This window comes from Zeus faber (genome assembly GCF_960531495.2).
Source record: "Zeus faber genome assembly, chromosome: 7".
NCBI lineage: Eukaryota > Metazoa > Chordata > Actinopteri > Zeiformes > Zeidae > Zeus > Zeus faber.
The window spans coordinates 27,181,159-27,204,691 of NC_137203.1; the positions used below are offsets into that span (position 1 = coordinate 27,181,159).

Below are 23,533 nucleotides of genomic sequence, written 5' to 3' on the forward strand. Positions count from 1 at the left end.
TTTCATTCGTTTATTACGCGTTAACATTTATTCTACATTTATAGTTAACACGAAATAAAGAAGTTTATAGTTTTAACTAGAAATACCAGTGTGCTGCTGTCTCATTATGCAGAACCATAATTCCGACAAATCCGTACATACGTAGTGCGGCCGCGGTCAATCATTCAATCAATTAAAATCCGCACGTCAGGCATCAAATGCAGCGGTCTAAATGTATTTATTGAGTTTAAATCCTAAAAGTGTTCATATGACTCTGTTGCACTTGACTATGTTAACGTGGTCCAGATCAACTCTGAAACCCATTGTATTTTCCTATTCGCCAGAAGGTCCATGAATCGAGAAAAAAACAAAACATAATGGAATATTCACATCAACCTGCCCAATTCTATCCTCGTAACATTTGTTGGGTTGGATGCGGCACTAGTGTAAGGTGTCGGTTGTTGGTCCAAGCTAAAGTGTTCAGATTTGACAAATTGCGCAATTAGTTGGTAAATGTTAAATGTAAAATAAAAAGTTTTTATGCCCAGATTTTGCAGCCTTACTACAAAATTGAATGATTACTCTGAAATAAAAGGCTGGGGGAAAAAGTATTTGTGAGCCAGATTTAACAATAAATTCTCAACATGTATTAAATTGTCTCACGGGCCAGATCTGGCCCCAGGACTATTGGGACTGCTGACTATTGCCTACTATGAGTCTACTGGACGATCACCATCACATGAATATAACCCAATGTGTTCACACTCTCTGAAACATATGTGATTGTTCTATTAACATGTAAAAATATAAAAATATATGGCAAAATGCTGGCGTATTATTGGCTGTCTAAGTTGGGCGTTCATTTCTTTGTGTTAAGGCGGGTAGGTGGTCCATTTTGCATTGTTAAGGCGTATTTTTCCAGACGGTTCTGTGCCCAATGGATTTCTACATCCTGGAGCCTCGAACACATGCAGCAATTCCGCACCGCAGCGCGTCACAGCTCTTCACGTGCGGGAATTCGACTCTTCATAGGAATCAATTGCACTTCCGGTTTGTTGTAGTCGTTTGTCGGATTCGGTGTGAAGCAGGCTTCAACTCCCCGCCGCGCCACCCCGGGACAGGAAGGGGTGGAGGGGTCAGGGTGGGAAAAGGGATGGAGCGAGGGATAGAGATAAGAGATGGAGAGGCTGGAGGCGAAGACAGAAATGTCCAGGACGGTCTCACTCATACAAGTATGTCCGCCAGGCGAACGGCATGTGCCTGCGTTGAAGTCTGGCTTTCTTTTTGTGTTGTGACTTTATCAAAGCTTGCATATTTTACACAGTGTTTACAAAGACGTATGTTGTGGTATATATGAATAAAAGAACAAAAAATATCAATGTGTAAAAGTTTAATTTTAGACAAATACAAATATTAGCACTCCCAGCATCCCCTTTTTGTGTGTCCTCGAGAAGTGTGTGCTTTCATCGGACAATAGCGATTTCCTGGCAACGAAGAGAACCACCTTTCACGTTTGACCGTCTCTATTCCTGACTGCTTTGCAAACACCACGACCAAAGGAACAGCGAGGTGTGTCTGACAGGTTCTCTCTGCGGGTGCACGCCACACCTGAGGAACTGTGACGGGTAGTGGACAGACAGTCGATCCCATGAGCAAAGACCTACCTGTGTAGACATCACTCGATTGGAGACCGTCAAAATGAAAGTACCCGTACGACTCAGTAGCAGATGTGTTTGTACCTTATCATGTGCCTTAACCTTTTCCATGGTAGATCAAAGATAACAGTGTGTTTTATATGACCCCGCCCCGAGCCGATCATCCCTCCTTCCCTTTCCCCCTCTCCCTCCCATTTCGATCACTTCCGACCCGCTCGCTCACTCTGTTACCTGTGTAGTTTAGACTGTTGGTGGGGTTTTTGCCTTGTATTACGTTGTATTATAAACTTTTCAAAAACAAACAAAAAAAAGCTAGAGACTTTCAAAAAGAACAAAAACGATCTGATTTCCTAGAGGAGTTAAAGTTAATGCTTTCGTAGCCAGCAGAAGTGATGCCACAGTGACAGAATGTATTATGTTGATTTTACTAATACCCAGAAGTGAGTATTACGCTTGTTAAACATAACGGGGGTGGGGGGGTAAAACTGGTTTGTAGAGTATAAATTTGGTGTGTTTTCAATAAATCATGCCTGGAAAATACTTATAGTGTGTGTGTTTTATAGAGATCTGTTATTCTTGAATGATAATTTTGTTTATATATCATCAGTTTTTTGAGCTGTTCAATAACTGAGAAAAAGAAAAGAACATTTACTACTGTATTTATTGATAATGAGCCCAACTGGGATCCATCAACCAGTTTGAAACAAGAAAAACCGCCAACCGTCAAATCTATTTATTAAAGGTCAATTGTTTCAATCCCAACCTTGGTAACTGAATAATATTTGTATTACATTGCAATTCATTTTGTAATGTTTTGTTTTGCTCTAGTGCTTCATTGTGCTGCTTCAGAACCTTGCCTGGACTCCATTCACACAGACATTCTAGCAGAGCAGTTGGGACATACTGTATCTGAAACACATTTTAATTATATTGTGACGCTCAACAGTGTTACACAGATGGACGCAATGAAGGAGAAGCAGACCGTATCGTCGTGGGAGGCTGAACAGGCTTTGTTCCCTGCTGCGAGGCGTATTACTAACCCCGGGGGTTGAGGTGTCCAGTGAGAACTAAATAATACCACTTGCTTTGGCAGTGTCCCGTCCCTTTTTCCTCCGACCACAACGTGCCCCCCCCCTTCCTCCTCCTTGCCCAAGCTCTCCCACTGGGACCACAGTTCCCTTTCATAAGGCCTGGCTGCCACCACGTCTGTCCAGTCAGGGTGTTGGCCTCTCTCCATCCAAATCCTGACCTGTCTCAAATCGGGGCCCTCTTCTTGTGAGTGGGTCCAGTCTGCTTGGTCATCGAGTCGCAGGGCCATGCACCTCCCCATCTGCTCATGACTAGCCTCTGCCTCCCTCGTTGCAGCCCGACGACACTGTGAGCAGTCTGTCCCACACGGCCGCCTGGACAGCCTATCCGCGTTTGTGTGGCCGGCCCCCCTTACGGCCCTCTGTAGCTGCTCAATCCACGTAGCCACTTGACCTTCAGGCTCACGGAAGGACAGCAACCACTTGAGAGAGGCATGGTACGTACGGATGAGAAACTTCAGCCCGCACAAATATTGGTGGTTTACCGCTTCGACCACTGCCAGTAGCTCTCTCTGAGTCACACAGTAGTCTGTTCCGGTTTTGAAAGGGTCCTGCTGTAGTAGGAAATCACCCATTCGCCACTGGGGGTCACCTGAGCCTGAGCCACCGCTTCCAAACCCTCATTGCTTGCATCAGTGTCCAAGACGAACTCCCCATCTGAGTCAGTGGCAGCTAGGACAGGGGGCTGACAGAGGGAGTCTTTGAGGGCATCAAATGCCTGTTGCTGGTCCGGGCCCCAGTGAAACTGCACATTCTTGCTCATCTCTTCACCACATCTGCAAACGTGCATTCTGGATCTATTCGCGGGGGAGCCTGGCTCCCTGGTGGGGGAGGCTGTGGGCCTCCGGAGGGTGGGGCCTCTGGCATAGCAACTGGCTCGGGAGACAGATGGGAGTCAAGGGGTTCCTCGGGGTCTCTTACATCTGGCTGTCGGCCGGAGGGCGGTCTGATGGATGGACGGAGCAAGGGGCTGCCTTTGACCAGCTCCGACATCTGTCCGTTACATATCAGGGGGAATGTCGACCCGTCCATGGGTCATTGTGTTCTGTGGTAGGTCTATCACACATTCGGCAGCTATGAGAAAGTGTAGACCAAGCAGGCATGCCTCGAGAATACCAGCCACCCACACTGGATGCAGGTAGGTTTCATTCCCCAACCGGATATTGACCACGCCTGTCACCGTGGTTAGGGGCAGTGTGGTGGGTGCCAGGGGCTGGTCCCTCTTTAACAGATCCGGGTGAATCAGAGGAACTGTAGACCCGGTGTCTACAAGTGCATGAACAGTAGTCCCCTCTATTTCCATCAGCAGACGGCGTACATGAGCTATTATAAGTGGAGTTTTGGACTCTACTCCTTGTACACTATAACTGGTCATCGGCAGGGAAGGGGAAGACCTGGTTGCTGGGGCGTGTGTGCTTCCCCCTACTCCGCCCCAAACTCGTTTCAACTCGTCATTGGAGCTCTCCGCTCCATCCGAGGCCCTGTTCCTTCCCAGAAAATCTGCTCCACCTCTTGGGCTCGCTCCAGTGCATCCTTCCAGGAGGTTGGGTTGCTGAGGCAGACCTGTAGTTGAAGTGTGTGGGGAGACAGCCCACTGATAAAAGCCTCTTTTGCCAGGATAAACCGCTGCTGCACATTGAACCCTGGGAATGCCTTGCGAGCCAGGTGACGTAGATCGAACGTAGTCTCCTAGGTTCTCTCTGTTGCGCCGTATTGGTTCGTTGAACTGGCGCCAGGCAGCCGCCATAGAGATGGGGTCTCTGAACTGTCTTTCTATAGCTCGTGCTCGTGCTTGGGGGTCTGTCATTTCAGTGGCAGAGAGGTCGAGCAGCACCCTTCTAGCCTCTCCATCTAGTGCTGCAGCTAACTGAACCGCACACTCAGCGGTGTTCCACTGGTTAGCCATGGCAATTCCCAATTGACTCCTTCCCACCAATCAAATGAACCCAAGAACACAACAACCCCCCAATAAACCCCCAACCCCCCTGTCTCTCACCGCAATTAAAGAAACACACACAGCGTTACAATATTCTATGGCCTTGTTATTCAATTAATTACATAAATTACATTAAAAAAATGCATTGAGTCCCAATTATTTCATTCTTAACTGTTTATTATTATTATTATTATTATTATTATATTTTTTCCAGCAAACAATTCGATTGAATACATTGTTGTATATTCTATCTTTGGCTTGAAGACTGACACTTCCTATTTACATTGTATTCGCAATTAAGTTTAATATTATTGTCACAATAATTCATAATAATTTTGTTGTCATTTTGATTGTTTTTTTTTAAATCGTATTTCTATGTTGACATTTTTAAATTATATTTACTTTTTTCGCGGCTCTAAGGCGTGGGGACATACAGAATATGCCTGTAGAAAATACAGAAATTCGTCAAGTCACCAACTATTTTTGGAGAAATGCGGTATTTTTAGCCTTAATGAAATTAAGGAATTTTTTAACAATAAAAAAAAAAACTCCGTGCGGCATACTATATCGTTGAAAAACAATATGAAAACGAAATTATAATTGTCTACTTCATCTTGAACGGCTGCATTTCTTTCGCTCAGGCACCAGACCAGACACCTTGGTGATGTTACGTACTACGTGACAGGGCAAGGGTCCCTTTTCCAATAACAACATGGCCGCCCTCCTTACAGGCAGGCACCGGTGGAAGAAGACGACTGGTTGTACTGTTCTAACGCGACACCTGGCAGGTAACAGCGCGTTGATAATGCCACGTTAACATAGTTTACGTTCGAACAGAGAAAAAAAACAACATGTTGTTATAGTTATTTCTAGAGTCAGGCTGCGAAGTTTCGGTTGTAACTCTGGTTTCTACATTACATACAGAACTCTAGATTGACAGTCAGTTAGCACTGCAACATGGACAGAAGTCATAGAACGAGCTAATGAGCTAAAAAAACCAAAAGGAACCAGAGAATTTATTTTGTTAGATGTTATGGTAAAGTATGATGTCACTCCCAAATGTGTTGCATAAGCTCTAAATCAAGCCACCTTTTTGTTTTATTATCATAATAATTATAATAATATATTTTGTATTATTATTGTCATTACTAACTGTATTTAAATAATCGAGAACCGAGAAGAATGAATGTATAATAACAATAATAATAATAATACTAATAATTGTTATTATAATACATTAATTCTTCTCGATTCTCGATTATTTAAATATAGTTAGTAATGATAATAATAATAATAATAATAAAAATAATGCAATTATGAATCATTTCATAATAAGTGTTTAAAGCCACTTACTAAGGCCACAAAATATACTAAGTACAGAAATTACAAATGTGTAATAAAGCTTAATAATTGGAGTTTTAGCCATGTTACCCTCATTGTTCACGCAGGGAAGTTTGACTATGACCTGGTTGTCATTGGTGGTGGCTCAGGGGGACTGGCCTGTTCCAAGGAAGGTGAGTTGCTCTCCTTTCTTTGGCATTTCTCATGATGTATTTTGAATCAAAGTGTGTAGGCCTTTGGACTTTTAAACTTTATCATAAGCTCCTATTTGCTCCTATCTGCCTGACAAAATGAACTCAAAATCATCTATTGTTTGCAGCGGCACAGTTGGGACAGAAAGTGGCTGTATTAGATTATGTGGAGCCATCCACTCAAGGTAAAACTAACTAACAATGCAGTTGTGGAAGGGATAAAGTTAATCGTGATTGGTGTGGATGGATTACAAAGATGTTCATGATGATGCTTCCTCTGAACAGGTACCAAGTGGGGTCTTGGTGGAACATGCGTGAATGTGGGCTGCATTCCCAAGAAGCTCATGCACCAGGCTGCTCTGCTCGGCACTGCAATCAAAGATGCCAAGAAGTATGGCTGGCAGGTGCCAGGACCAATCGGGCATGACTGGTAAGAATTTTCCTTCTATTGTCAGAAACCCACCTTATACTAAATGATGGCGAAATAAAGGGATACTCTGCTTAATTAATGCTATGATATGATATCAAGGGGGTACCACTGAAGATGACTGCCATCTTTCAAGCTCTTTAAAACATTTTTTTTTCACAAATGTATTGCATATAGGTTTTCACCTACTCACCCCTTTTTAACTTTTTTTTATTATTTTTGAATTGTTGGCATTCACATGAAAATCCAGCATTTCATTACTTACATGACACTGCCTGTACTGCCAAGCAATGACCAGTAATACTTTTGAAACGTTGAAGTGTCACTGTCAAATGAGCAGCTAAATAGCGCCATCTTGTGACTGAACTAAATTTTATTTAACTGTTTTTCTTCAAGCCACATAGATCGTCTTGGTATTTTATTATATTCTCTTCACTCAGTGTAATTTTCATATTGCAATAAATGTTTTTTATGTAAAGCCTTATTTGTTGCAGAATGGTTGTCACCTACATCTTCGTGTATTGTGCTCTCAAGGGAAACCATGGCAAAGGCTGTTCAGAACCACGTCAGGTCTCTGAACTGGGGTCACAGGGTCCAGCTCCAGGACAAGTGAGTGAGACCCCCCTTTGTTTCTAATAACTGTTGTTGATGCATTCAAAAACATGCACATGTCCTAGCAGGTGAGAGTAGACTGGAAGGCAGGAAAACATACAAGCTCCATCATGAAAGGATCTGAGATGAGGGTGAACCCACAACCACTGGGGCTGCGAGGCAACAGTCCTGCCTACTGCGCCACCACTGCCAAAAAACGTTAAATATTTTCCTTTATTATTTTCTTTTTCCTCGCCTATTGTCATGGTATGTGTTATAGCTAAAGGCTTAAAATGTCTGTGTTGGTGCACAGGTGATTGTGAATGCTCAATGATTGATAGACCAGTACTGGATGTTGACTGAATGGTTATGCTGAAAGGCAAACAGGTGTTAACCCCTGACTCAATATGCCTGCGCTCACTCAACAGTTGCGTAATGTGTTCCTTTCCTTGGATCCTTTATTTTAATAATAGTTTTCTCATCATTTCATTTAAAGGTTGTAACAGTAAGTCATATCCAGTTGCCGTTGTTGACGAAACACTGCCAACTATTGCCGGCAGCCGACAATTCCAACAGCATCAGCAGAGCTTGTCTCGTCCTAAGGACAAAGAATAATACATGCAGAACACTAGCAATGGCAAATATATAGGTTATGCTATCATGAGAGCATTGTTTTCGGAACAAATAATGATTCAGTAATTAAATGTTTAATGTTGCATCATTTCTGCCGCACGGTCTGGTCCAGCTGGTGTAAATCATGATCGTGAAAGACTCGTCCACCTCAATGCATGATTAGATTGTGTTGTTCATAGCGACATTGTCCCGCTCTTATGTTTTGCAGGAAAGTGAAGTATCTCAATGCCAAAGGAAGCCTGGTCAATGAACACACAGTGAAAGGCTTGACCAAAGCAGGGAAGGAGGTGTGCTATTTTACTATTTTATTTTTAAGTCGAAGTTTCAGGGTCCGTGATGTATGAGATTTTGGTCGATAATTACTGAGTAAAATAGAGCAAGCTTCATTCGTCACCTTGCCCAAATGTCTTAAGCTCTATTTTGAAATTAGTTTAAAGAAGCTCTGTGGGTTCAAATTCTTGTGCAGTGCGGCAAGGTGTCATTATGAACATGAAGTACAGTTTCTCTACATGCTTCACCTTGAAATCTACTTTATCGCCTACAGACAGTCCTGACTGCCAAGAACATTGTAATTGCGACAGGGGGCCGTCCAAAATACCCCACAAATGTAAGCATTCCCTTCCTTTTGAAATGGTTCAGTTGCATGCATCTGCATTGTCTGTACATCTGTAGTTACGGTTGAGGGAACGCTGCGTGATTCTTTGTATCACATACAAGCTTTGTCAGTGCTAAATGTCTGCTGTTGATGGGTTCGTGTTTTGAACAGACTGGCAGGTGTTGCCGTGTTGACTGCGTCATCCGTCTGCTCCTCCTCTCCCGCAGATCCCCGGAGCGTTGGAACACGGCATCACCAGCGATGACATATTCTGGCTGAAAGAGGCACCTGGAAAAACGTGAGATGCCCGCCATACACACATGGTATCGGTGGTCGTGCTAATGGTTGGGTAAATTTACTCATGGCACCCGACCAGTGGAACACAGGCTAACCAGCATTGTGACTTTCAGGCTTTGAGGGGGACAGTCCCCCCCCGATGCAGCACTGGTGCTGCAACGCTTCATCCACGCAACATGTCCCACAAGGATTCAGCAGTGCCCTGTTTTCCTCTCTTCCTGTCATCCTGTCCTCACCTCATGACTCACTTAGCAGCAAGCATCCTGGCCCTGCAGAACAAGCCCTCTAATCCTGCCATTTAGCTCCTGTCGTCACCTGTTTAATTGGCCTCTCCGCGATGCTTCCTCCCGGTGCAACGCAGACCCGGTGACTAGCGGCTGCGGTGAGGCCCGGACATGGCCGCAGTACACCTCACGATGACAGCTCTGAGGGGAATCATTTACTCTAAAAAACGATTCCAAGATAATTCTCCAATGTTGCCACGATGTCAAGCAAGCCTGCTGTTCAGTCACCCGGCCACTCGGTGGCAACATCAAATCGCCTGCCGGCAAATCCCAAATTTTAGACTGCGCCGGTGTCCCTACTTGCTCTGCGTCTCCCAGAAGAACGACCCCTCTTCCAACCGCTGTAACGACGCCCTCCTACAATCCACCGCTCCTAAAATCACCACATTCCACAAAAACAGCTTTGCATGGGGAACTAAACTTAAACTAATAGCCACTATTACCCACTTAGTGGCCACTTCAGACCAGGAAGCGCTTTGGTGTGAGTGGGATTGTTAACGGGGTCCTTCATTTACCCTCCGGCCGCAGTGGGGTAACTATAAGCTAGCTGTAGCGTTAGGAACCTGTCATTGTGCTCCAGAGCTGTGCAGGTGAAGTCTGGGAGGCAGTGGTCGGGGCACAGGTGAGTGATATATGTCTAATAGGCCTCGGAGGCACGCACGCAACTGAGTGACGGATTGTATTCCTGGGCCTCAGCCCGGAGGTCGCTGCCTCTGTTAGGTCGACAGCCCTAATCACACGGCACGTGCCAGCATCAGTTTTAAGGTTCACCAGGATTGGGGTTTAGACAGGTGGCTAGACTCGGATTTGGCCAGACTCAGTAGTTATCAGAGCCAAGCTGAAACCTCTGTACTGTTGCCATGCAAGTTAATGGAGAAGCTTGGCAAGATGACAAACCAAGGGAAATACTGTATGTATTACATTGTCTGTCTTTTCCAGTCAAACTTACAGGGAGCATATGCAAGGTCTGATAAAGAAATGTATAGGAGAGGCACTCTAATCAAATCCTTACCCAAACGCTTGTAATTATATCCTGGCCTATCTCTAGATGGACACATGGGTGTATTTGGAGACTAGTTTTTTTCATCAAAGTGTTTTGGCTGCCGATGAACTGCCCAAGGTTAAAAAAAAATCCCAACTCCCTTGTGCAGTTCTGAATATAGTCTCTGTAGATGACTTCCGCAGCCGAATTCTCAGAGTTCAATATGTTTACTGTGTTTTGTTGGGTGGCTGGCCCGCCGTGTGTCAGATATATGATATGTCACCCCTGAGGAAGAGTGAAACTGAGATTCACCCACTGCACGTCTCTATCCGCAATCTTCATGTTCTCTTTTCTGCTTGTGTGTCAGAGAAACTGAGAAAGGGAAGTGGGGGGCGTCCCGGTGGCTCAACCGAAGAACCGCGCGTATCATATAGGCAAAATGCTGACCCAGGTTCAAATACAGCCTGCAGACATTTGCATTTGTGTCTCTCCCTACCTCCATTTCCTCAAGTGTGAAGTAGATTGATGTCTTTCACCGTAGCTTGGTCAAACTCATCAAATCTTAAAAAGAATAGAATATGTACCTTCTCCATTCATGTACTTGTGAAGTGCACCCTTAACACAGCGAGAGGCAAGAGCAAGATCGCAGCTAAGGGATTCGTTGATCTCTGTGATGAAAGTTCAGAATCATGCTAAAGCTCCCAGACTAATCTCCCCTAAGCCATCGCACAATACACATTAAGTGCAGCTGTGCATGTACGTGGACACACAAGAGGAGAGCGGGTGACAGTGCTTTTAGTGCTTAGAGGTGGCGTAGAGGATGCGTGGGGCTCTCTCTCCCACCTTGTCTAATGGTGGTAAAACAAGGGGAGGAGGGGCCTTTGCCGTGCAGGTGAAGGGCCTCACTCAGCAGGTTGCTGTGTGGACCTGATCCCTTCCGCAGGGATTAGTTTAAATGCTCAAAATTAGTCCTCCTCATCGTCAAAGATCCCAGGAATGGATTAGAAGTGGGATTTCACTGGGACCACACACACATTGCACATTGGCAGCAGAATCGCACATCCAGGACATTACACACACAAGCATTCTTCTTTGTGGCGCCTTTCTTTAGAGTTTCTTTAGCACGTCCTCACTCCCCACTGACGTTGCAGGTTTACAATTCATCGCACAGTAATTCTGGCATTCAGAGTAAACATGTTTCAGCCTCGGATTGGCTCTATGACGTTTAGGCTCCGTTTAGGCGCCTCATACAGCATGACTGGAACAATGTACCTGCGCTGACCATATTGTTTCTTATTTCTGAGCTTGTCTTTCTTTGTGTTTTGCAGACTGGTGGTTGGAGCCAGCTGTATCCTTTTTGTGTGCCTGCTGAGCTCGGCTAATTACTGACTCACTGCTTTCTCTCACTTTAACACATTTGCAATTTTCACACTTGCCATTTGGTAAAATATCAAATTTTTCTGTGAAACCTCCAATGTCAGTGAATCTTTGTGGTTGCTGTAACATTCTGGTCCTCAGCCCACAGAAAGTAAAAATGAAAACTTATCCACTCATGCTATTAAAATATAGTCCAGTCGTGATGTTGCAGTACAACGATGCTTCCCTAGTTGACCTCTTGGGGTTCAAGGTGTATCGTCCTGAATCCGCTGTCATTCAGATGTGGCTCTGGAGTGCGCCGGCTTTCTGACGGGCTTCGGCCTGGACACCACAGTCCTGGTTCGCAGCATTGCCCTCCGGGGGTTTGATCAGGTACTGCGCTGACTGCGGCCCACGTTGGAGCCCCTCTACATCGCAGCGGCGAGAGGCAGCTTTGCTGAAGTGCAAGTTCATTTTGATAACTGTGCCAGGGAACCGTTAAGTCTCTTCTGCCTGTGCTATATTTATCAGAGTAGCTGGGGTTTGGGGATCTTCATGCATCTGAATGACATCTTTCATGTCTCTCAGGTCCTCCGAAGAAATGACTTTGTTCTTCACCTTATTACCACTGTTTTTTTGAGGTTATTAGAATCTCAACCACTTAAATGACCAAATAATCCATGGATCACTCCAGACCCAATCCAGGGATTACTGTTGATAAAAAGAGTCCTACAAGCAAATTGATTTAGTATATACTGACACACACGCTATAAGAACGAGAGGGAGGCACAAGAGCCCCGCATCCTAAAATATGACATTTTAAGCAATGCAATGGATGGTATATATTACACATACATAGAGTATTCTGTAGTTATGTTTTTTTAACACAAAGTATGTATCTCATCGAATGATCATACAACTATCCAGTTTCTTGTGGGGTTATAGAGAAAAGAAAACAATTGCATGATTGAATTTAGAAAGTACATTATATTCTAGCGTAGAAAAATCATCATATCCACTGGAACTTGGATAATGATGTGATGTATTTTTTGAAGTGTTTTGATGAAACGTAAATTTTTGTTTCCTTTAGCAAATGGCAGGACTAGTGACAGACTACATGAAGGCGTACGGGACCAAGTTTGCATGGAAGCATGTTTTGAAGAGAGTGGATAAGCTCCCCACAGGAGAGCTGCAAGTGACCTGGACAAACTCACAGAGCAAGGAGGACGAGACGGAAAAGTACGACTCTGTGCTGTGGGCTGTCGGTGAGTTCGTGAATTTTTTTTTTGTCATTTCAATGTCGACTCTTCTCAAAATACAGTCCCCACTGTGTGCACCTCTGGTATAAAAGCTGGGGTTCGACTGGCCCCTCCCTCGCCACTGTCAGCTTTACTGTCCATAGAGCGCGGCGTCAGCAGATATTGGAGGAATCGAGCCTGAAAAACAAAGTAATAAAAGCCTGAGCGATGGGTTCGGTGGGGGGGAAGTGTTAATCACCCAGCCCCTGTGTGTGTCTCTCTCTCTCTCTCTCTCTCTCTCTCTCTCTCTCTCTCTCTCTCTCTCTCTCTCTCTCTCTCTCTCTCTCTCTCTCTCTCTCTCTCTCTCTCTCTCTCTCTCTCTCTCTCTCTCTCTCTCTCTCTCTCTCTCTCTCTCTCTCTCTCTCTCTCTCTCTCTCTCTCTCTCTCCGGCTGAAGAGTGGGGGCAGGAGGGGGCAGGATGCATCCAGTGTGTGGGGTCAGTGCACCCCCTCCCTTTGTTCTCGAACCCTGGGCCTTTCCTCTCCCCTGCCAGCCCTGCGGAAAAACCTTTCCCTGGTCTCCCAATCGCATCTGTCACTGCCACCCCTGCCCATCCTGCACTGTGCTGCCCTGTCTGCACTGCCCGCCCGTCCGCACTGCCTCTCCGCCGTCCATTCTTTATTTTATCATTCCATTTCTCCCACCTCGCAACAATGGAGGGAACATCCGTGTCGGCTGGCGGCCGGCACTGGTTTGTTTGTCTTGAGACAGCCCTCGAAGATGACTATGACGCTTCCGAAAGCATGACCGCCAGACCACGCAGCGTCGAATCCCACATCCGCCTGTGCCCACTGGCAGAGCACTGTGCGTGTGTGTGTGTGAATGTAAAGGCATGTGTGTGTGACGGGGCTGAGGATGTGTGTGTGACCCCTGCAGCTGAGATGACGTGAATCCCCACAACGACGCTCAGCCATCGGTCCCCAGCTCTCAGCGCGGTCACGGTGGCGTGCGACTGGCAGCGAGAACAATATTTTCACAGAGCGAGTACACCAGCAGACGTTGGTAGCATGCGTGAGATTGACCGGCCGGCGCATTTCCTGCATCCTTACGTAGCTAAGGTTCTCTGCTAGGCCCGGGAAGTCTGACCCGTTTTGTACGACGCGGTGCCTTTTGCCCCTTGGCGACTCAAACACAAATCAGGACAGAAATGCTGCGTGCCTCAAACATTCTGCGGCGTTTTTCTCACCAAAGCAGAGTCGCCTTCAAATTGGCTTTCAATAACTGCAAAGAAGCAGAAGTTATGACGAGCAGTGTATAGGTGACACTAGCTTAAACCGAGGTGCAGAGCGGAGCCGCCCGCGTGCCTCGCGTTGAGCCGGTCATTGTCTGTGATGACCTGACCTCCCCTGGTGGATGCATTGACAACGGCCAATGACGCGGCCTCTCCCCTTTGATGTGCACACGCAGGAGTAATGAGCGTCCACAACCACTTCCCTTCACAGTGACCTTCCACTGGGGGCCAGGGGGGTCCCCGAGCCTCTGTGGAAGCATTAAAGGCCAAAGGGGACTGTAGGGACTGTACCAACGCCATAAGCCGCTTCCTTCACCCTGGCCCCTGCCGGGTCCAGGGCCACTCCCCTGTCCAGGTGGTCCTGCAGGACACGGCAGGATGTGGCACATTTCCACGCTTCCTCTCTGGATATTGACAGAAGGCATATTGGTGTTCTTCCTTTATCTACTGTTCTGTGGTCAGGGTCGGGATATGCCTTTTTTTTTTTTTTTTCTTTTATTGTGGTCTTTGTAATTCAACTCTCAATCCTTCTGAAATGGAGAGATTACATTGTGTTTTTTCCCCGCTTCTCTGTAACCTTTTATTACAACTTTCAAAATATTGTTCCCCTGTTTCTAGTGATATGCATAGCAACAAGACCAGTCTGCATGTGAGATATGTAACGATTGAAGCATTTACTACATATTCCATTATATCAACTTAAACATTTTTTATGTTCCTGTAGCCTAGCATACATTAATATCTGAACACTACTCGATGACTATAAGGTTGATTTGCCAAATGCATAGTTACAATACAGCATTTGTTTAAGGTCATTTAATTGTTCTTCAGGTTTCTCTCAACAGGAAATAGAAAAGATAGAAAGTATATAGTATAAGATAGTAAAAGATAGATAGTAAGATAGTAAAACAAACAAAGCAAAGTAAAACAATAAATATCTCTCCTTACAAAGTATGGAACTAGAGAAGAAGCTGATCATGATAATAATTTCAGTTGTCAACAATTGTGGGCTGATGTTGATATTGAATCGATACTGATTTAATAGGTTATTGTTTTAGAGAATAGCCACATCAAACAAGTCAAATAATATTAGGAAATTGATTTTCTTTTTTTGACATATGTTGGTGTAATTGATTATTCATATTAATATTAATATAGATTATATGTTGGTAATCATTGTGTTTTGATTACCTTAAAGCAGCAGTCCAAGGCTGTGCTGTTGAGTGAAAGTGTAGCATGGGATTGGAGTGATTCACAATCAGTATCGGTTACAGCGAGGGGCACAGTTTGTCACCTTTGGCATCGGTTTCAACTCAGTCTCTGCCAAACGAAGAACAAAGAAGACAGGACAAAGTGGCTCTGTTAATATAATAATTGATCATTTGAAAATGTTGGATAATTTGCCAAAACAACTGTGAGTAAGATATCCGGCGGGAAGAGAATCTGGCATTAGGCTTTGAATAGTTTGATATTATCCTCAGTACAGTGATTGAGTACTTGTTCGTACAGTTACAGTGTTGTGTAATTCTTTCTTTCAAGCCAGGGAGGGACATTTTATTTTGAGGCAGTATGACCTTTTACTACATAATTATACACATACAATCCTATTGTTTCATTGTTTTGGAACTGCTGTAAAGTCAAGGTGTCTGTCCTGGTCCCTGAATCTTATAAAGGACACCCAGCCCTCTGCATATCTTTGCTGTCCACTTTTGCCGAGACCCAGTTAAGCCATTATTCAGTTCTATCTTGAGATCTCCCTTGGCATCAAACGAGGTGTAATCTTTTGTTTCCAAAAAGTCAAGAAACAACAACAAAAAAAAGAAATCTGCCGACATTTTTCTTCCTTTTGTCTTTGTTCATTTGATTGATCAGATAAGAGTCTGGCTCTCATTTCAAGTCTGTGAGTTTTTTTTTTTGGCTAATTAGCCCGGCAGTCTGAAGGCTTCCTACCAATGTCACAACAAGCTTTGTTAGTGTGTGTGTGTGTGTGTGTGTGTGTGTGTGTGTGTGTGTGTGTGTGTGTGTGTGTGTGTGTGTGTGTGTGTGTGTGTGTGTGCCTGTGTGTGTGTGTGCCTGTGTGTGTGTGTGCCTGTGTGTGTGTGTGCCTGTGTGTTAGACACCGTGCACAGACCGAGTTCTTTATCAGGCAGCTTGTTGTTGTTGTGTCCTCAGCGCACAATGGTTCTCTGGTCTCTGTAGGAACTTGGCAGCTGCAGAAAGGAAAGGCCAGATATGTTTTTGTTTTTTTTTGTTTGTTTTTCTGTAAAAAAAACCCTTTTAGCGAGGGATACTGAAAACAACACAATCTATATTTATTATGATATATTTATGAATGAGAAATATATCTCTGAAAGGTGTAGCCCCTAAAACCACATTATTATACAGAAATATCGTAGTACAGTATTGTATCTGATTTCTTTGTGTCTTTGACATTGTTTATCGTATAAATCTTGTAATTGCCTTTCTTTATTGATAGTTTTTTTTGTCAACTTATGTCATATTGAAATAATTGTAATAATCGTAATGTATTGTGATATATTTAATATACTATTCGGGTTCTATACTGTTTGGTGATATGCCATTGCCATTCTGGTCAATATGCAGCCCTACAGTAGTTTGGGGTCAGATATCGAATAAAGAAGAATTGTATATTTAAAAAAATATATTAAAAAGAGGGAAAAACCTCCATTGCGGTAGAGCGCATACAACACAACCCTTTGATGCCGCGAACCCCCGGGGGAATCCTCGCTCCCTGTCCTCCTCCTCCCCGCTCCCCGTCTTCCTCGGCTCCCCAGACCGCCGTTAAAAAGGTCCGAACCCGGCAGATTGGGGGGTGTTGGGGGTGGGGGAGAGGGAGGGGGTTGTTTCTCGGCTCCAGCCAGGAAGAGAGGTCTCGAGGGTTTGTTATTTTTGTCGTTGGATAGCATCTACGCGGGTACCTTGGGGCCTGGTGTTTATTATGCCGCCCGGGCAGGGAGCGAGGGAGCTGGAGGAGGAGGAGGCCGGGGCTCGAGTTTAACGGTGGACCAGTGTAAGGGCTGTGTTGTTTGGTACCGAAGCCGAGCGGACCGTCGCCATGGCGACTCTGCATCGAGATTCGAGAAGATGGTCGGGCGTCGACAGTGTCAGTCAACCGCCTGATGCTCCCCCCTTTCTACTTCTCACCATCACTCCGTCCATCCGCGGTCTCCCCCGCCGCCGGACAGATGTTTTCTTTTATTCATTGTGTTTGATACGGAACGGAGGTCCCGGAGGTATTTTCAGCCGACTGGTGCGGTAATGCCTGCGCTCGCATGGGGATCGCGGCGCAGATCGACCAGTATCTGCGGTTTCTGGTTATTCCTTTCTCATCGCCGGTTCACATTTTTTCTGGAGGAGGCTGGCAGTCGACTGAAATGTGTTGCTGACACTGCCCAGAGAGCCCCCCCTCCCCTCTCCTTCTCACCGCTCTCTCAGCATTTAATGGAATATTGACGCTCTGTTGTCCCCCTATTTATCATACCCCCCCCCCCCCTTTAGGCCGAGCCCCTGAAACCAAAGCTCTGGGCCTGGACATGGTCGGCGTAAGGCTCAACAAGGAGACGGAGAAGATCGTGGTGGGCAACGACGATTCCACCTCGGTGCCCAATATCTACGCCTTGGGTGACATCAGCGAGGTGGGCGTCCCCTCCCCCAGCACCATTATTTAACATCACAGAAATGCAATTTGTAACGTCATCGTTAAATTGTACCTCGGTCCCAAGGCAGAGCTTCCCTTCCTCTAAAACCCAGGAAGCTTGTTCTAATTAAGTGAAATGTTTTCTAAAATCTGTGGTCACTTTTTGATCGATCACAATAATTCAGTTATCGCTGGATCGCAGTTATTTCAGCAGATCGCCAGATCGATTATATTCCTCAAATGTTTACGTCCAAATTTTTTAAATTTTATGATCATAACACCCCGAGTGACTGTAAAAGAAAATCGCTGTGTTCAAACTTAAGAAAAGTTTCTGATTACTTGTTTTGCATCCGGCTGCAGTTTAAGACTCAACAAGTTCTTACCGATGACAAAATCCAATGGATGGATCAACACCCTTCCCTCCCTCCTCCTTTCCTGGGTTTTGATGTTGCCGCTGCCAAACCGAGCCATGTTAATACTAGCTCTACCTGTAAGATGTAATGTCAGTGTTGTTGTTTCACCGTGACCAGCTGTGAGCTTCCTTCCTGCCTCGCAGGCTTCAGCACCCCCCCTCACCCCATCCCCCCAGTTTGATTGACACCCTGCTTTGATGAGTCGCACTTAGCACTATATCTGTCTGTCAACCTTTCACGAGGAAAAAAAAGCGAATAATAAAAAAAACAGGCGGGGGGGGGGGGTTGATGTCTGCATGGCCAGTACTTTGTACTCGTTTGTTTTTCTCCTTCCATCGACATGGAGATGCTGCGGCGCTGCCAAAACATGCATTACAGTGGCGCTGGTTGTCATGTGTGTAAACATGGTAACCGTAATGCCGCCCTGTGTGCGCTCACTTAAAAGCACACACACACACACACACACACACACACACACACACACACACACACACATATACACACACACACACACACACACACACACAGAGCTGCGGGAGATGTCTCGGAGAACAGGATGTTAGGCGGTAATTTAACAAGTTGCTGATGGCTTAAGTCATGCTTTCAGAATTGCCTCGCAGCCTTTCTGTAGAGAGGGAGAGAGAGACGTCAGTATTGAAAACGCAATATTTTTGCACGCACCCAGATCAACATAAGTGCACTGAAGTCCGAATTTGAAGGCAACAAAATGAACAAAGTAGCTTATAAACGGGTGAGTGTTCTTAGCCTGTACTTATCTCAAGTCAACAATATCCTCTCCTTGTTCTGGGAGAGTGAGTGCTGTTCTTGATCAGGGTGTTACAATTCATCAGTTTCAATAGATGAACAATTCAATAAGCATTGGAAGTAATAGCATTCTAATCTGTTGTCATAGCAACAAACAAAAATTGCATTTAGGTTTAAAGACCAACCCAGTTTTTCTCTGGATTGGTCAAAATTGCATGATAACATTTTACAATGTGGAGCACATCCTAATGGAATTTGGAAGTGGGATATATGAATGCTTCACTTTTCTTTTGCTCTTGTTCAAATCGAATCATGGTATTTCACTTAAATGGTACATAGAATGTAAAAAAAAATGATCGCACTTTAAACCAAAATTAGGTTGTTTGTGTCTGAACCATGATAGCAATGTTCCAACAGTAAATATGTTAACACGAGTCTCTTGCCGATCCAAGGCTGCTCTACTGAATCAATCTGTACCACGGCAGAATTTATGAGATCCCAAAAACATTGAATCGTTGCCCTAAGAATGTCAATTACATCATATCAGGGTCAGACTTGAGATTCACACCTCTGATATCTCAGCTCAAGTCTGAAAGTCCAAAGTTTTGGTATGCATTACGTACTGCCAAACCGAAGATCTTTAACTGTACTACTCCAAGCTGGCTAATCAATAAGCGCGCGTGTGCGTGTGTGCGTGTGTGCGTGTGTGTGTGTGTGTGTGTGTGTGTGTGTGTGTGTGTGTGTGTGTGTGTGTGAGAATATCTACAGCTCATCAGTGCTGTGTTCTGGTTGTAGGGTCGACCTGAATTGACGCCCACAGCCATTAAAGCCGGAAAGCTCCTGGCCCGCAGGCTGGCTGAACACAGCAACCAACTCATGAACTACGACAACGTAAGTAACACACTGGTATCAAAGTATCAAATCACCTAGTAGTGAGGACCCATGACACACTAATCCAGTACACGCTGGATCCCATTGTTTCCTTCAGACCCAGGTTTACACATTCAAGCCAAGTGAATTACTTGCCATAATCTGTCGTGGTGTATTCTTTTGTGTGTGTGTGTGTGTGTGTGTGTGTGTGTGTGTGTGTGTGTGTGTGTGTGTGTGTGTGTGTGTGTGTGTGTGTGTGTGTGTGTGTGTGTGTGTGTGTGTGTGTCTGTGTGTGTGTGTGTGTGTGTCAGGTGGCCACCACAGTGTTCACTCCCATGGAGTACGGATGTGTGGGTCTGTCTGAAGAGGAGGCGGAAAGGAGGCACGGCAAGGATGGCATAGAGGTACAGAGTCGGCCACTCAGCGGTTAATAGGGATGAGAGTTTCAATCACATTTTTTAATGTGTTTTTTGAGTTTGTCTAGTGCTGATTTTTATGTCAAACCCGGAAAACAGTTGAATTGGTCCTCCAAACAGAACTACCGCATCACCAGTCATCCTTCTAAAGATAATGCACATCAAAAGTCAAGTCAGTCTGTCTTTTAAAATTTAATTTGAACACTTTTAACACTTGAACTGAGCATTATCCCGGTAGTGAAAATGCAATCAATTCAACATGTATGAGTCGCATGTAAACAAATATCTATTCAGGAGTCAGTGTGCGACTGGCAACTAAAACAAATTCTCAGAAAGTTTTGTTTTTTTCACACCCCAAATGCAATAATACCTCTACAGGTGCCATTTGACAGCACGCTGTATATGAAGCCTAGTGTATATAGAATATACAGTATATTCTGTGTTAAGCCAGATGACCACTGACACCTGCAACGGGTGGAGGCAGGGTGGTGGTCGGGGGGCACAAACGGTTTAGGTGCTCAGCCGCCGCTCCTCGCCGTGGGTGAGGCGCACAGGAGGCCTGATTGAGGCGTGTACGCCCCGATGACAGACGCCGTGTGATCTACGAGCAACACCCCACCCCCACCCCCAACAGCTGTCCACCCCACCCCACCCCACCTCACCCGCTGCCCAACTTGTGAAGGCACGCTTGTTCATCTCTAGTATGGACATACTAGAAAACAGTCCGCACCTGCCTGCAATAGAAGAACTCCACGTTTCTTGACATGTATTAGTTGTATTTTTACTTTTAGGGTTATGGTTAGGCAACTAGGCATTTTGAATGACTTCTTAATAACATTTGCTCTACACTCTTCTGCGGTGTAATATCAGTGTCACGTAACTGACGTGTAATAGGATCACTTTTGTGATATCGATGGAGAAGTAACAGGGTCAGGTCTTTCTACAGAAAAACATTGTTGTGTGTGTGTGTGTGTGTGTGTGTGTGTGTGTGTGTGTGTGTGTGTGTGTGTGTGTGTGTGTGTGTGTGTGTGTGTGTGTGTGTGTGTGTGTGTGTGTGCAGGTCTACCATGCTTTCTACAAGCCGCTGGAATATACTGTCGCAGAGAGGGATGCCAACCAGTGTTACATAAAGGTAGGGTTCAAGCACAGGCCAAAAATCTTTATCTGCCACATCAACCCAACAATCTGGGATGAGTAAGAATCCGAGCCCACTGCCGTCTGGTTCTCCCTCCTATCCAGGCCGTGTGTGAGCGGGGAGGGGAGCAGAAGATCCTGGGTCTGCACTTCACGGGTCCCAACGCCGGAGAGGTCACCCAGGGTTTTGCTCTGGGCTTCCAGTAAGTCTTGCGTATCGTCAGTGTTTTGGCCACGTTGTTTCGCTTGCACGGAACAAGCTCATCCTGGATTATTTCACTTGATTATCAAAAAATCCTTGTCAAGCAGCGTCTTACCATAGTGCTGGAAAACTCATGAGTGATCACTCATCTATTTTTCGGGAATGTATCATCAAAATAATTAGTGACAATACAGTTAAAGAAACCTTTTATGTCCCATAAACAACCACCTTGTCACAGGGCTTTGTTTTGTTTGTCTAAAGCCATTCCATGTTTTGGTAGCACTAGGATCACAGACAGGGATGACCCCTCACATAGCGACTACAAGCCATTCAAATACAGAAAAATATATTTATTTCAAGCCCCAAGTAGGCAACTTCCTAAAAGTACTGTAGCAGAGAAGATATACCTCTTGATCTCACCAGTAGACAGCCAATTGAGTTTTCTTGGCAGGAGGGGCAAGATAAGTCATCAATATAGTGGTTGCATTTTTCTCTTAAGTTCAGAATTAATACTGTAGGTGTTTTGCAGCACAGAGAGAAGACTTACAACACCTTATTCAAGTGGTTCATCACAGGGGCTTTGTGGATTCCATAGGAGACACTCACTTATAAATGTAAATTGTAAGTTTCCCCAGTGTTTTTAAACTTCCACGGTGTGGGACTAATAAACGTTTATCTCTTATGAAGACGAGGAAATCTTTTCCCATCGTTAAAAGTTAAAGAGTAAAGCATGCTTTCCGCCGTTCAAATATTCTTTCCTAAAATGTAAACTTTGTGGAAAAACAATAACGATAACCGCAAGTCGCTAATTGTTTTTCCCCAAACTGGATACGTAGCATGAACGCAGTTTGAAAGCCCCCGGAAATCCAGAAACCCCACACACTCAGACCCAGCCACAGAAATAATGGAAAGCAGTGTGAGTCACAGCAGCAATAACAGACTCAATGTCCTGTGTGTGTGTGTGTGTGTGTGTGTGTGTGTGTGTGTGTGTGTGTGTGTGTGTGTGTGTGTGTGTGTGTGTGTGTGTGTGTGTGTGTGTGTGTGTGTGTGTGTGTAGGTGTGGAGCCACCTTCTCCCACCTGATGGAGACGGTGGGGATCCACCCGACCTGCGCAGAGGAGCTGACCAAGCTCCACATCACCAAGCGCTCGGGCCTGGACGCCACGGTGACGGGCTGCTGAGGTTAAGCCCCCCCGGGCTCCGTGCAGCACACAGGGATCCTCCACGTTGAGCCAGAAGGTGGTTGTTTTGGGGGTTGTTTTCCTTCCCCTAATGGGCTCTCGCCCCTAAAAGAGAGGTGCAGTCCACTGCAGTTGCGTTCTCGCTCCCTTCTTACGTTCCTCCTCTCTCATACTCGCTCTCTCTCCTCCCCCCCCGCGTCCTTGAAGCAGCCTCTTAGCTTCACAGCAGTCTTGGGTTAATGTTGTGTTGGTTTTTGAGACGTTTTGCGCTGCACCTTGTTTGCGCCTTCGGCGTGTCGGGCAGTTCATCACGGCCTCGTCGGGAGTCAAAGACGAGGAAGCTTGGGCTAGAGTGGCCAGTGTTTCATGATCTTGCGTCTTGATAACCGGGGAATGATAAACCTCATTTGGAAAGCCGCACTGTGTACGCCACAGCTGAAAGCAAAGTGTTATGGATCCCCCAGTTAGCGAGGGCCCTCCGACCGCAGAGTGAGGGCCCTTTTAAATAAATAGGCTCATAAAACATATATATATATATATATATATATATATATATATATATATATATATATATATATATATATATATATATATATATATATATATATATATATATATATATTCCACAAATATTGTTGTTTCTTCGTCTGTACTTCCTGTCCATTAGTCTGGATGGTGACACATGCCTTGCCCCCCCCCAACACACCACCACCCTGACACTGATGGATGGCCCCGGGCCGTGGCCACAGCAACACCGGCCCATTTCCCATGGACACACACAAACAGTCGGCGGGCCGCCTGTCAGTCAGCTTGGTGAGCCCTGGCCAGAGAGCCAGGCCTGTTTAGGGTCCTCCATCTCTCCTTCTGCTCCCCAGTGCACAAAGGAATACAGTGGGACTACAATAACAGGCTGTGTGTGTGTGTGTGTGTGTGTGTGTGTGTGTGTGTGTGTGTGTGTGTGTGTGTGTGTGTGTGTGTGTGTGTGTGTGTGTGTGTGTGTGTGTGTGTGT

At 45.3% G+C, this 23,533-nt stretch overlaps 1 protein-coding gene across 1 annotated transcript; it reads left to right on the forward strand.

The window, feature by feature from the left end:
• Window positions 1-6,124: 6,124 nt before the first annotated feature.
• txnrd2.2 (thioredoxin reductase 2, tandem duplicate 2) lies at window positions 6,125-23,028 on the forward strand. The gene is made up of 16 exons (XM_080004034.1): window positions 6,125-6,172; window positions 6,319-6,375; window positions 6,476-6,620; window positions 7,152-7,226; window positions 8,050-8,128; window positions 8,386-8,448; window positions 8,664-8,734; window positions 11,328-11,347; window positions 11,657-11,748; window positions 12,446-12,620; window positions 17,404-17,540; window positions 19,516-19,611; window positions 19,902-19,994; window positions 21,067-21,138; window positions 21,246-21,343; window positions 22,400-23,028. The coding sequence occupies exons 3-16, from the start codon at window positions 6,535-6,537 to the stop codon at window positions 22,521-22,523; spliced, it is 1,281 nt and encodes a 426-aa protein (XP_079860160.1). The 5' UTR covers window positions 6,125-6,172; window positions 6,319-6,375; window positions 6,476-6,534; the 3' UTR covers window positions 22,524-23,028.
• The last annotated feature ends 505 nt before the right edge of the window (window positions 23,029-23,533 follow it).

Bases quoted from the DNA above. Each gene is read 5' to 3' on its own strand.
- txnrd2.2 (XM_080004034.1), top strand. From the start codon at position 6,535: ATGCACCAGGCTGCTCTGCTCGGCACTGCAATCAAAGATGCCAAGAAG. The intron at 6,621-7,151 runs GTAAGAATTTTC...TGTGCTCTCAAG, and splicing joins GGACCAATCGGGCATGACTG to GGAAACCATGGCAAAGGCTG. The intron at 11,348-11,656 runs GTATCCTTTTTG...GCTGTCATTCAG, and splicing joins ACTGGTGGTTGGAGCCAGCT to ATGTGGCTCTGGAGTGCGCC.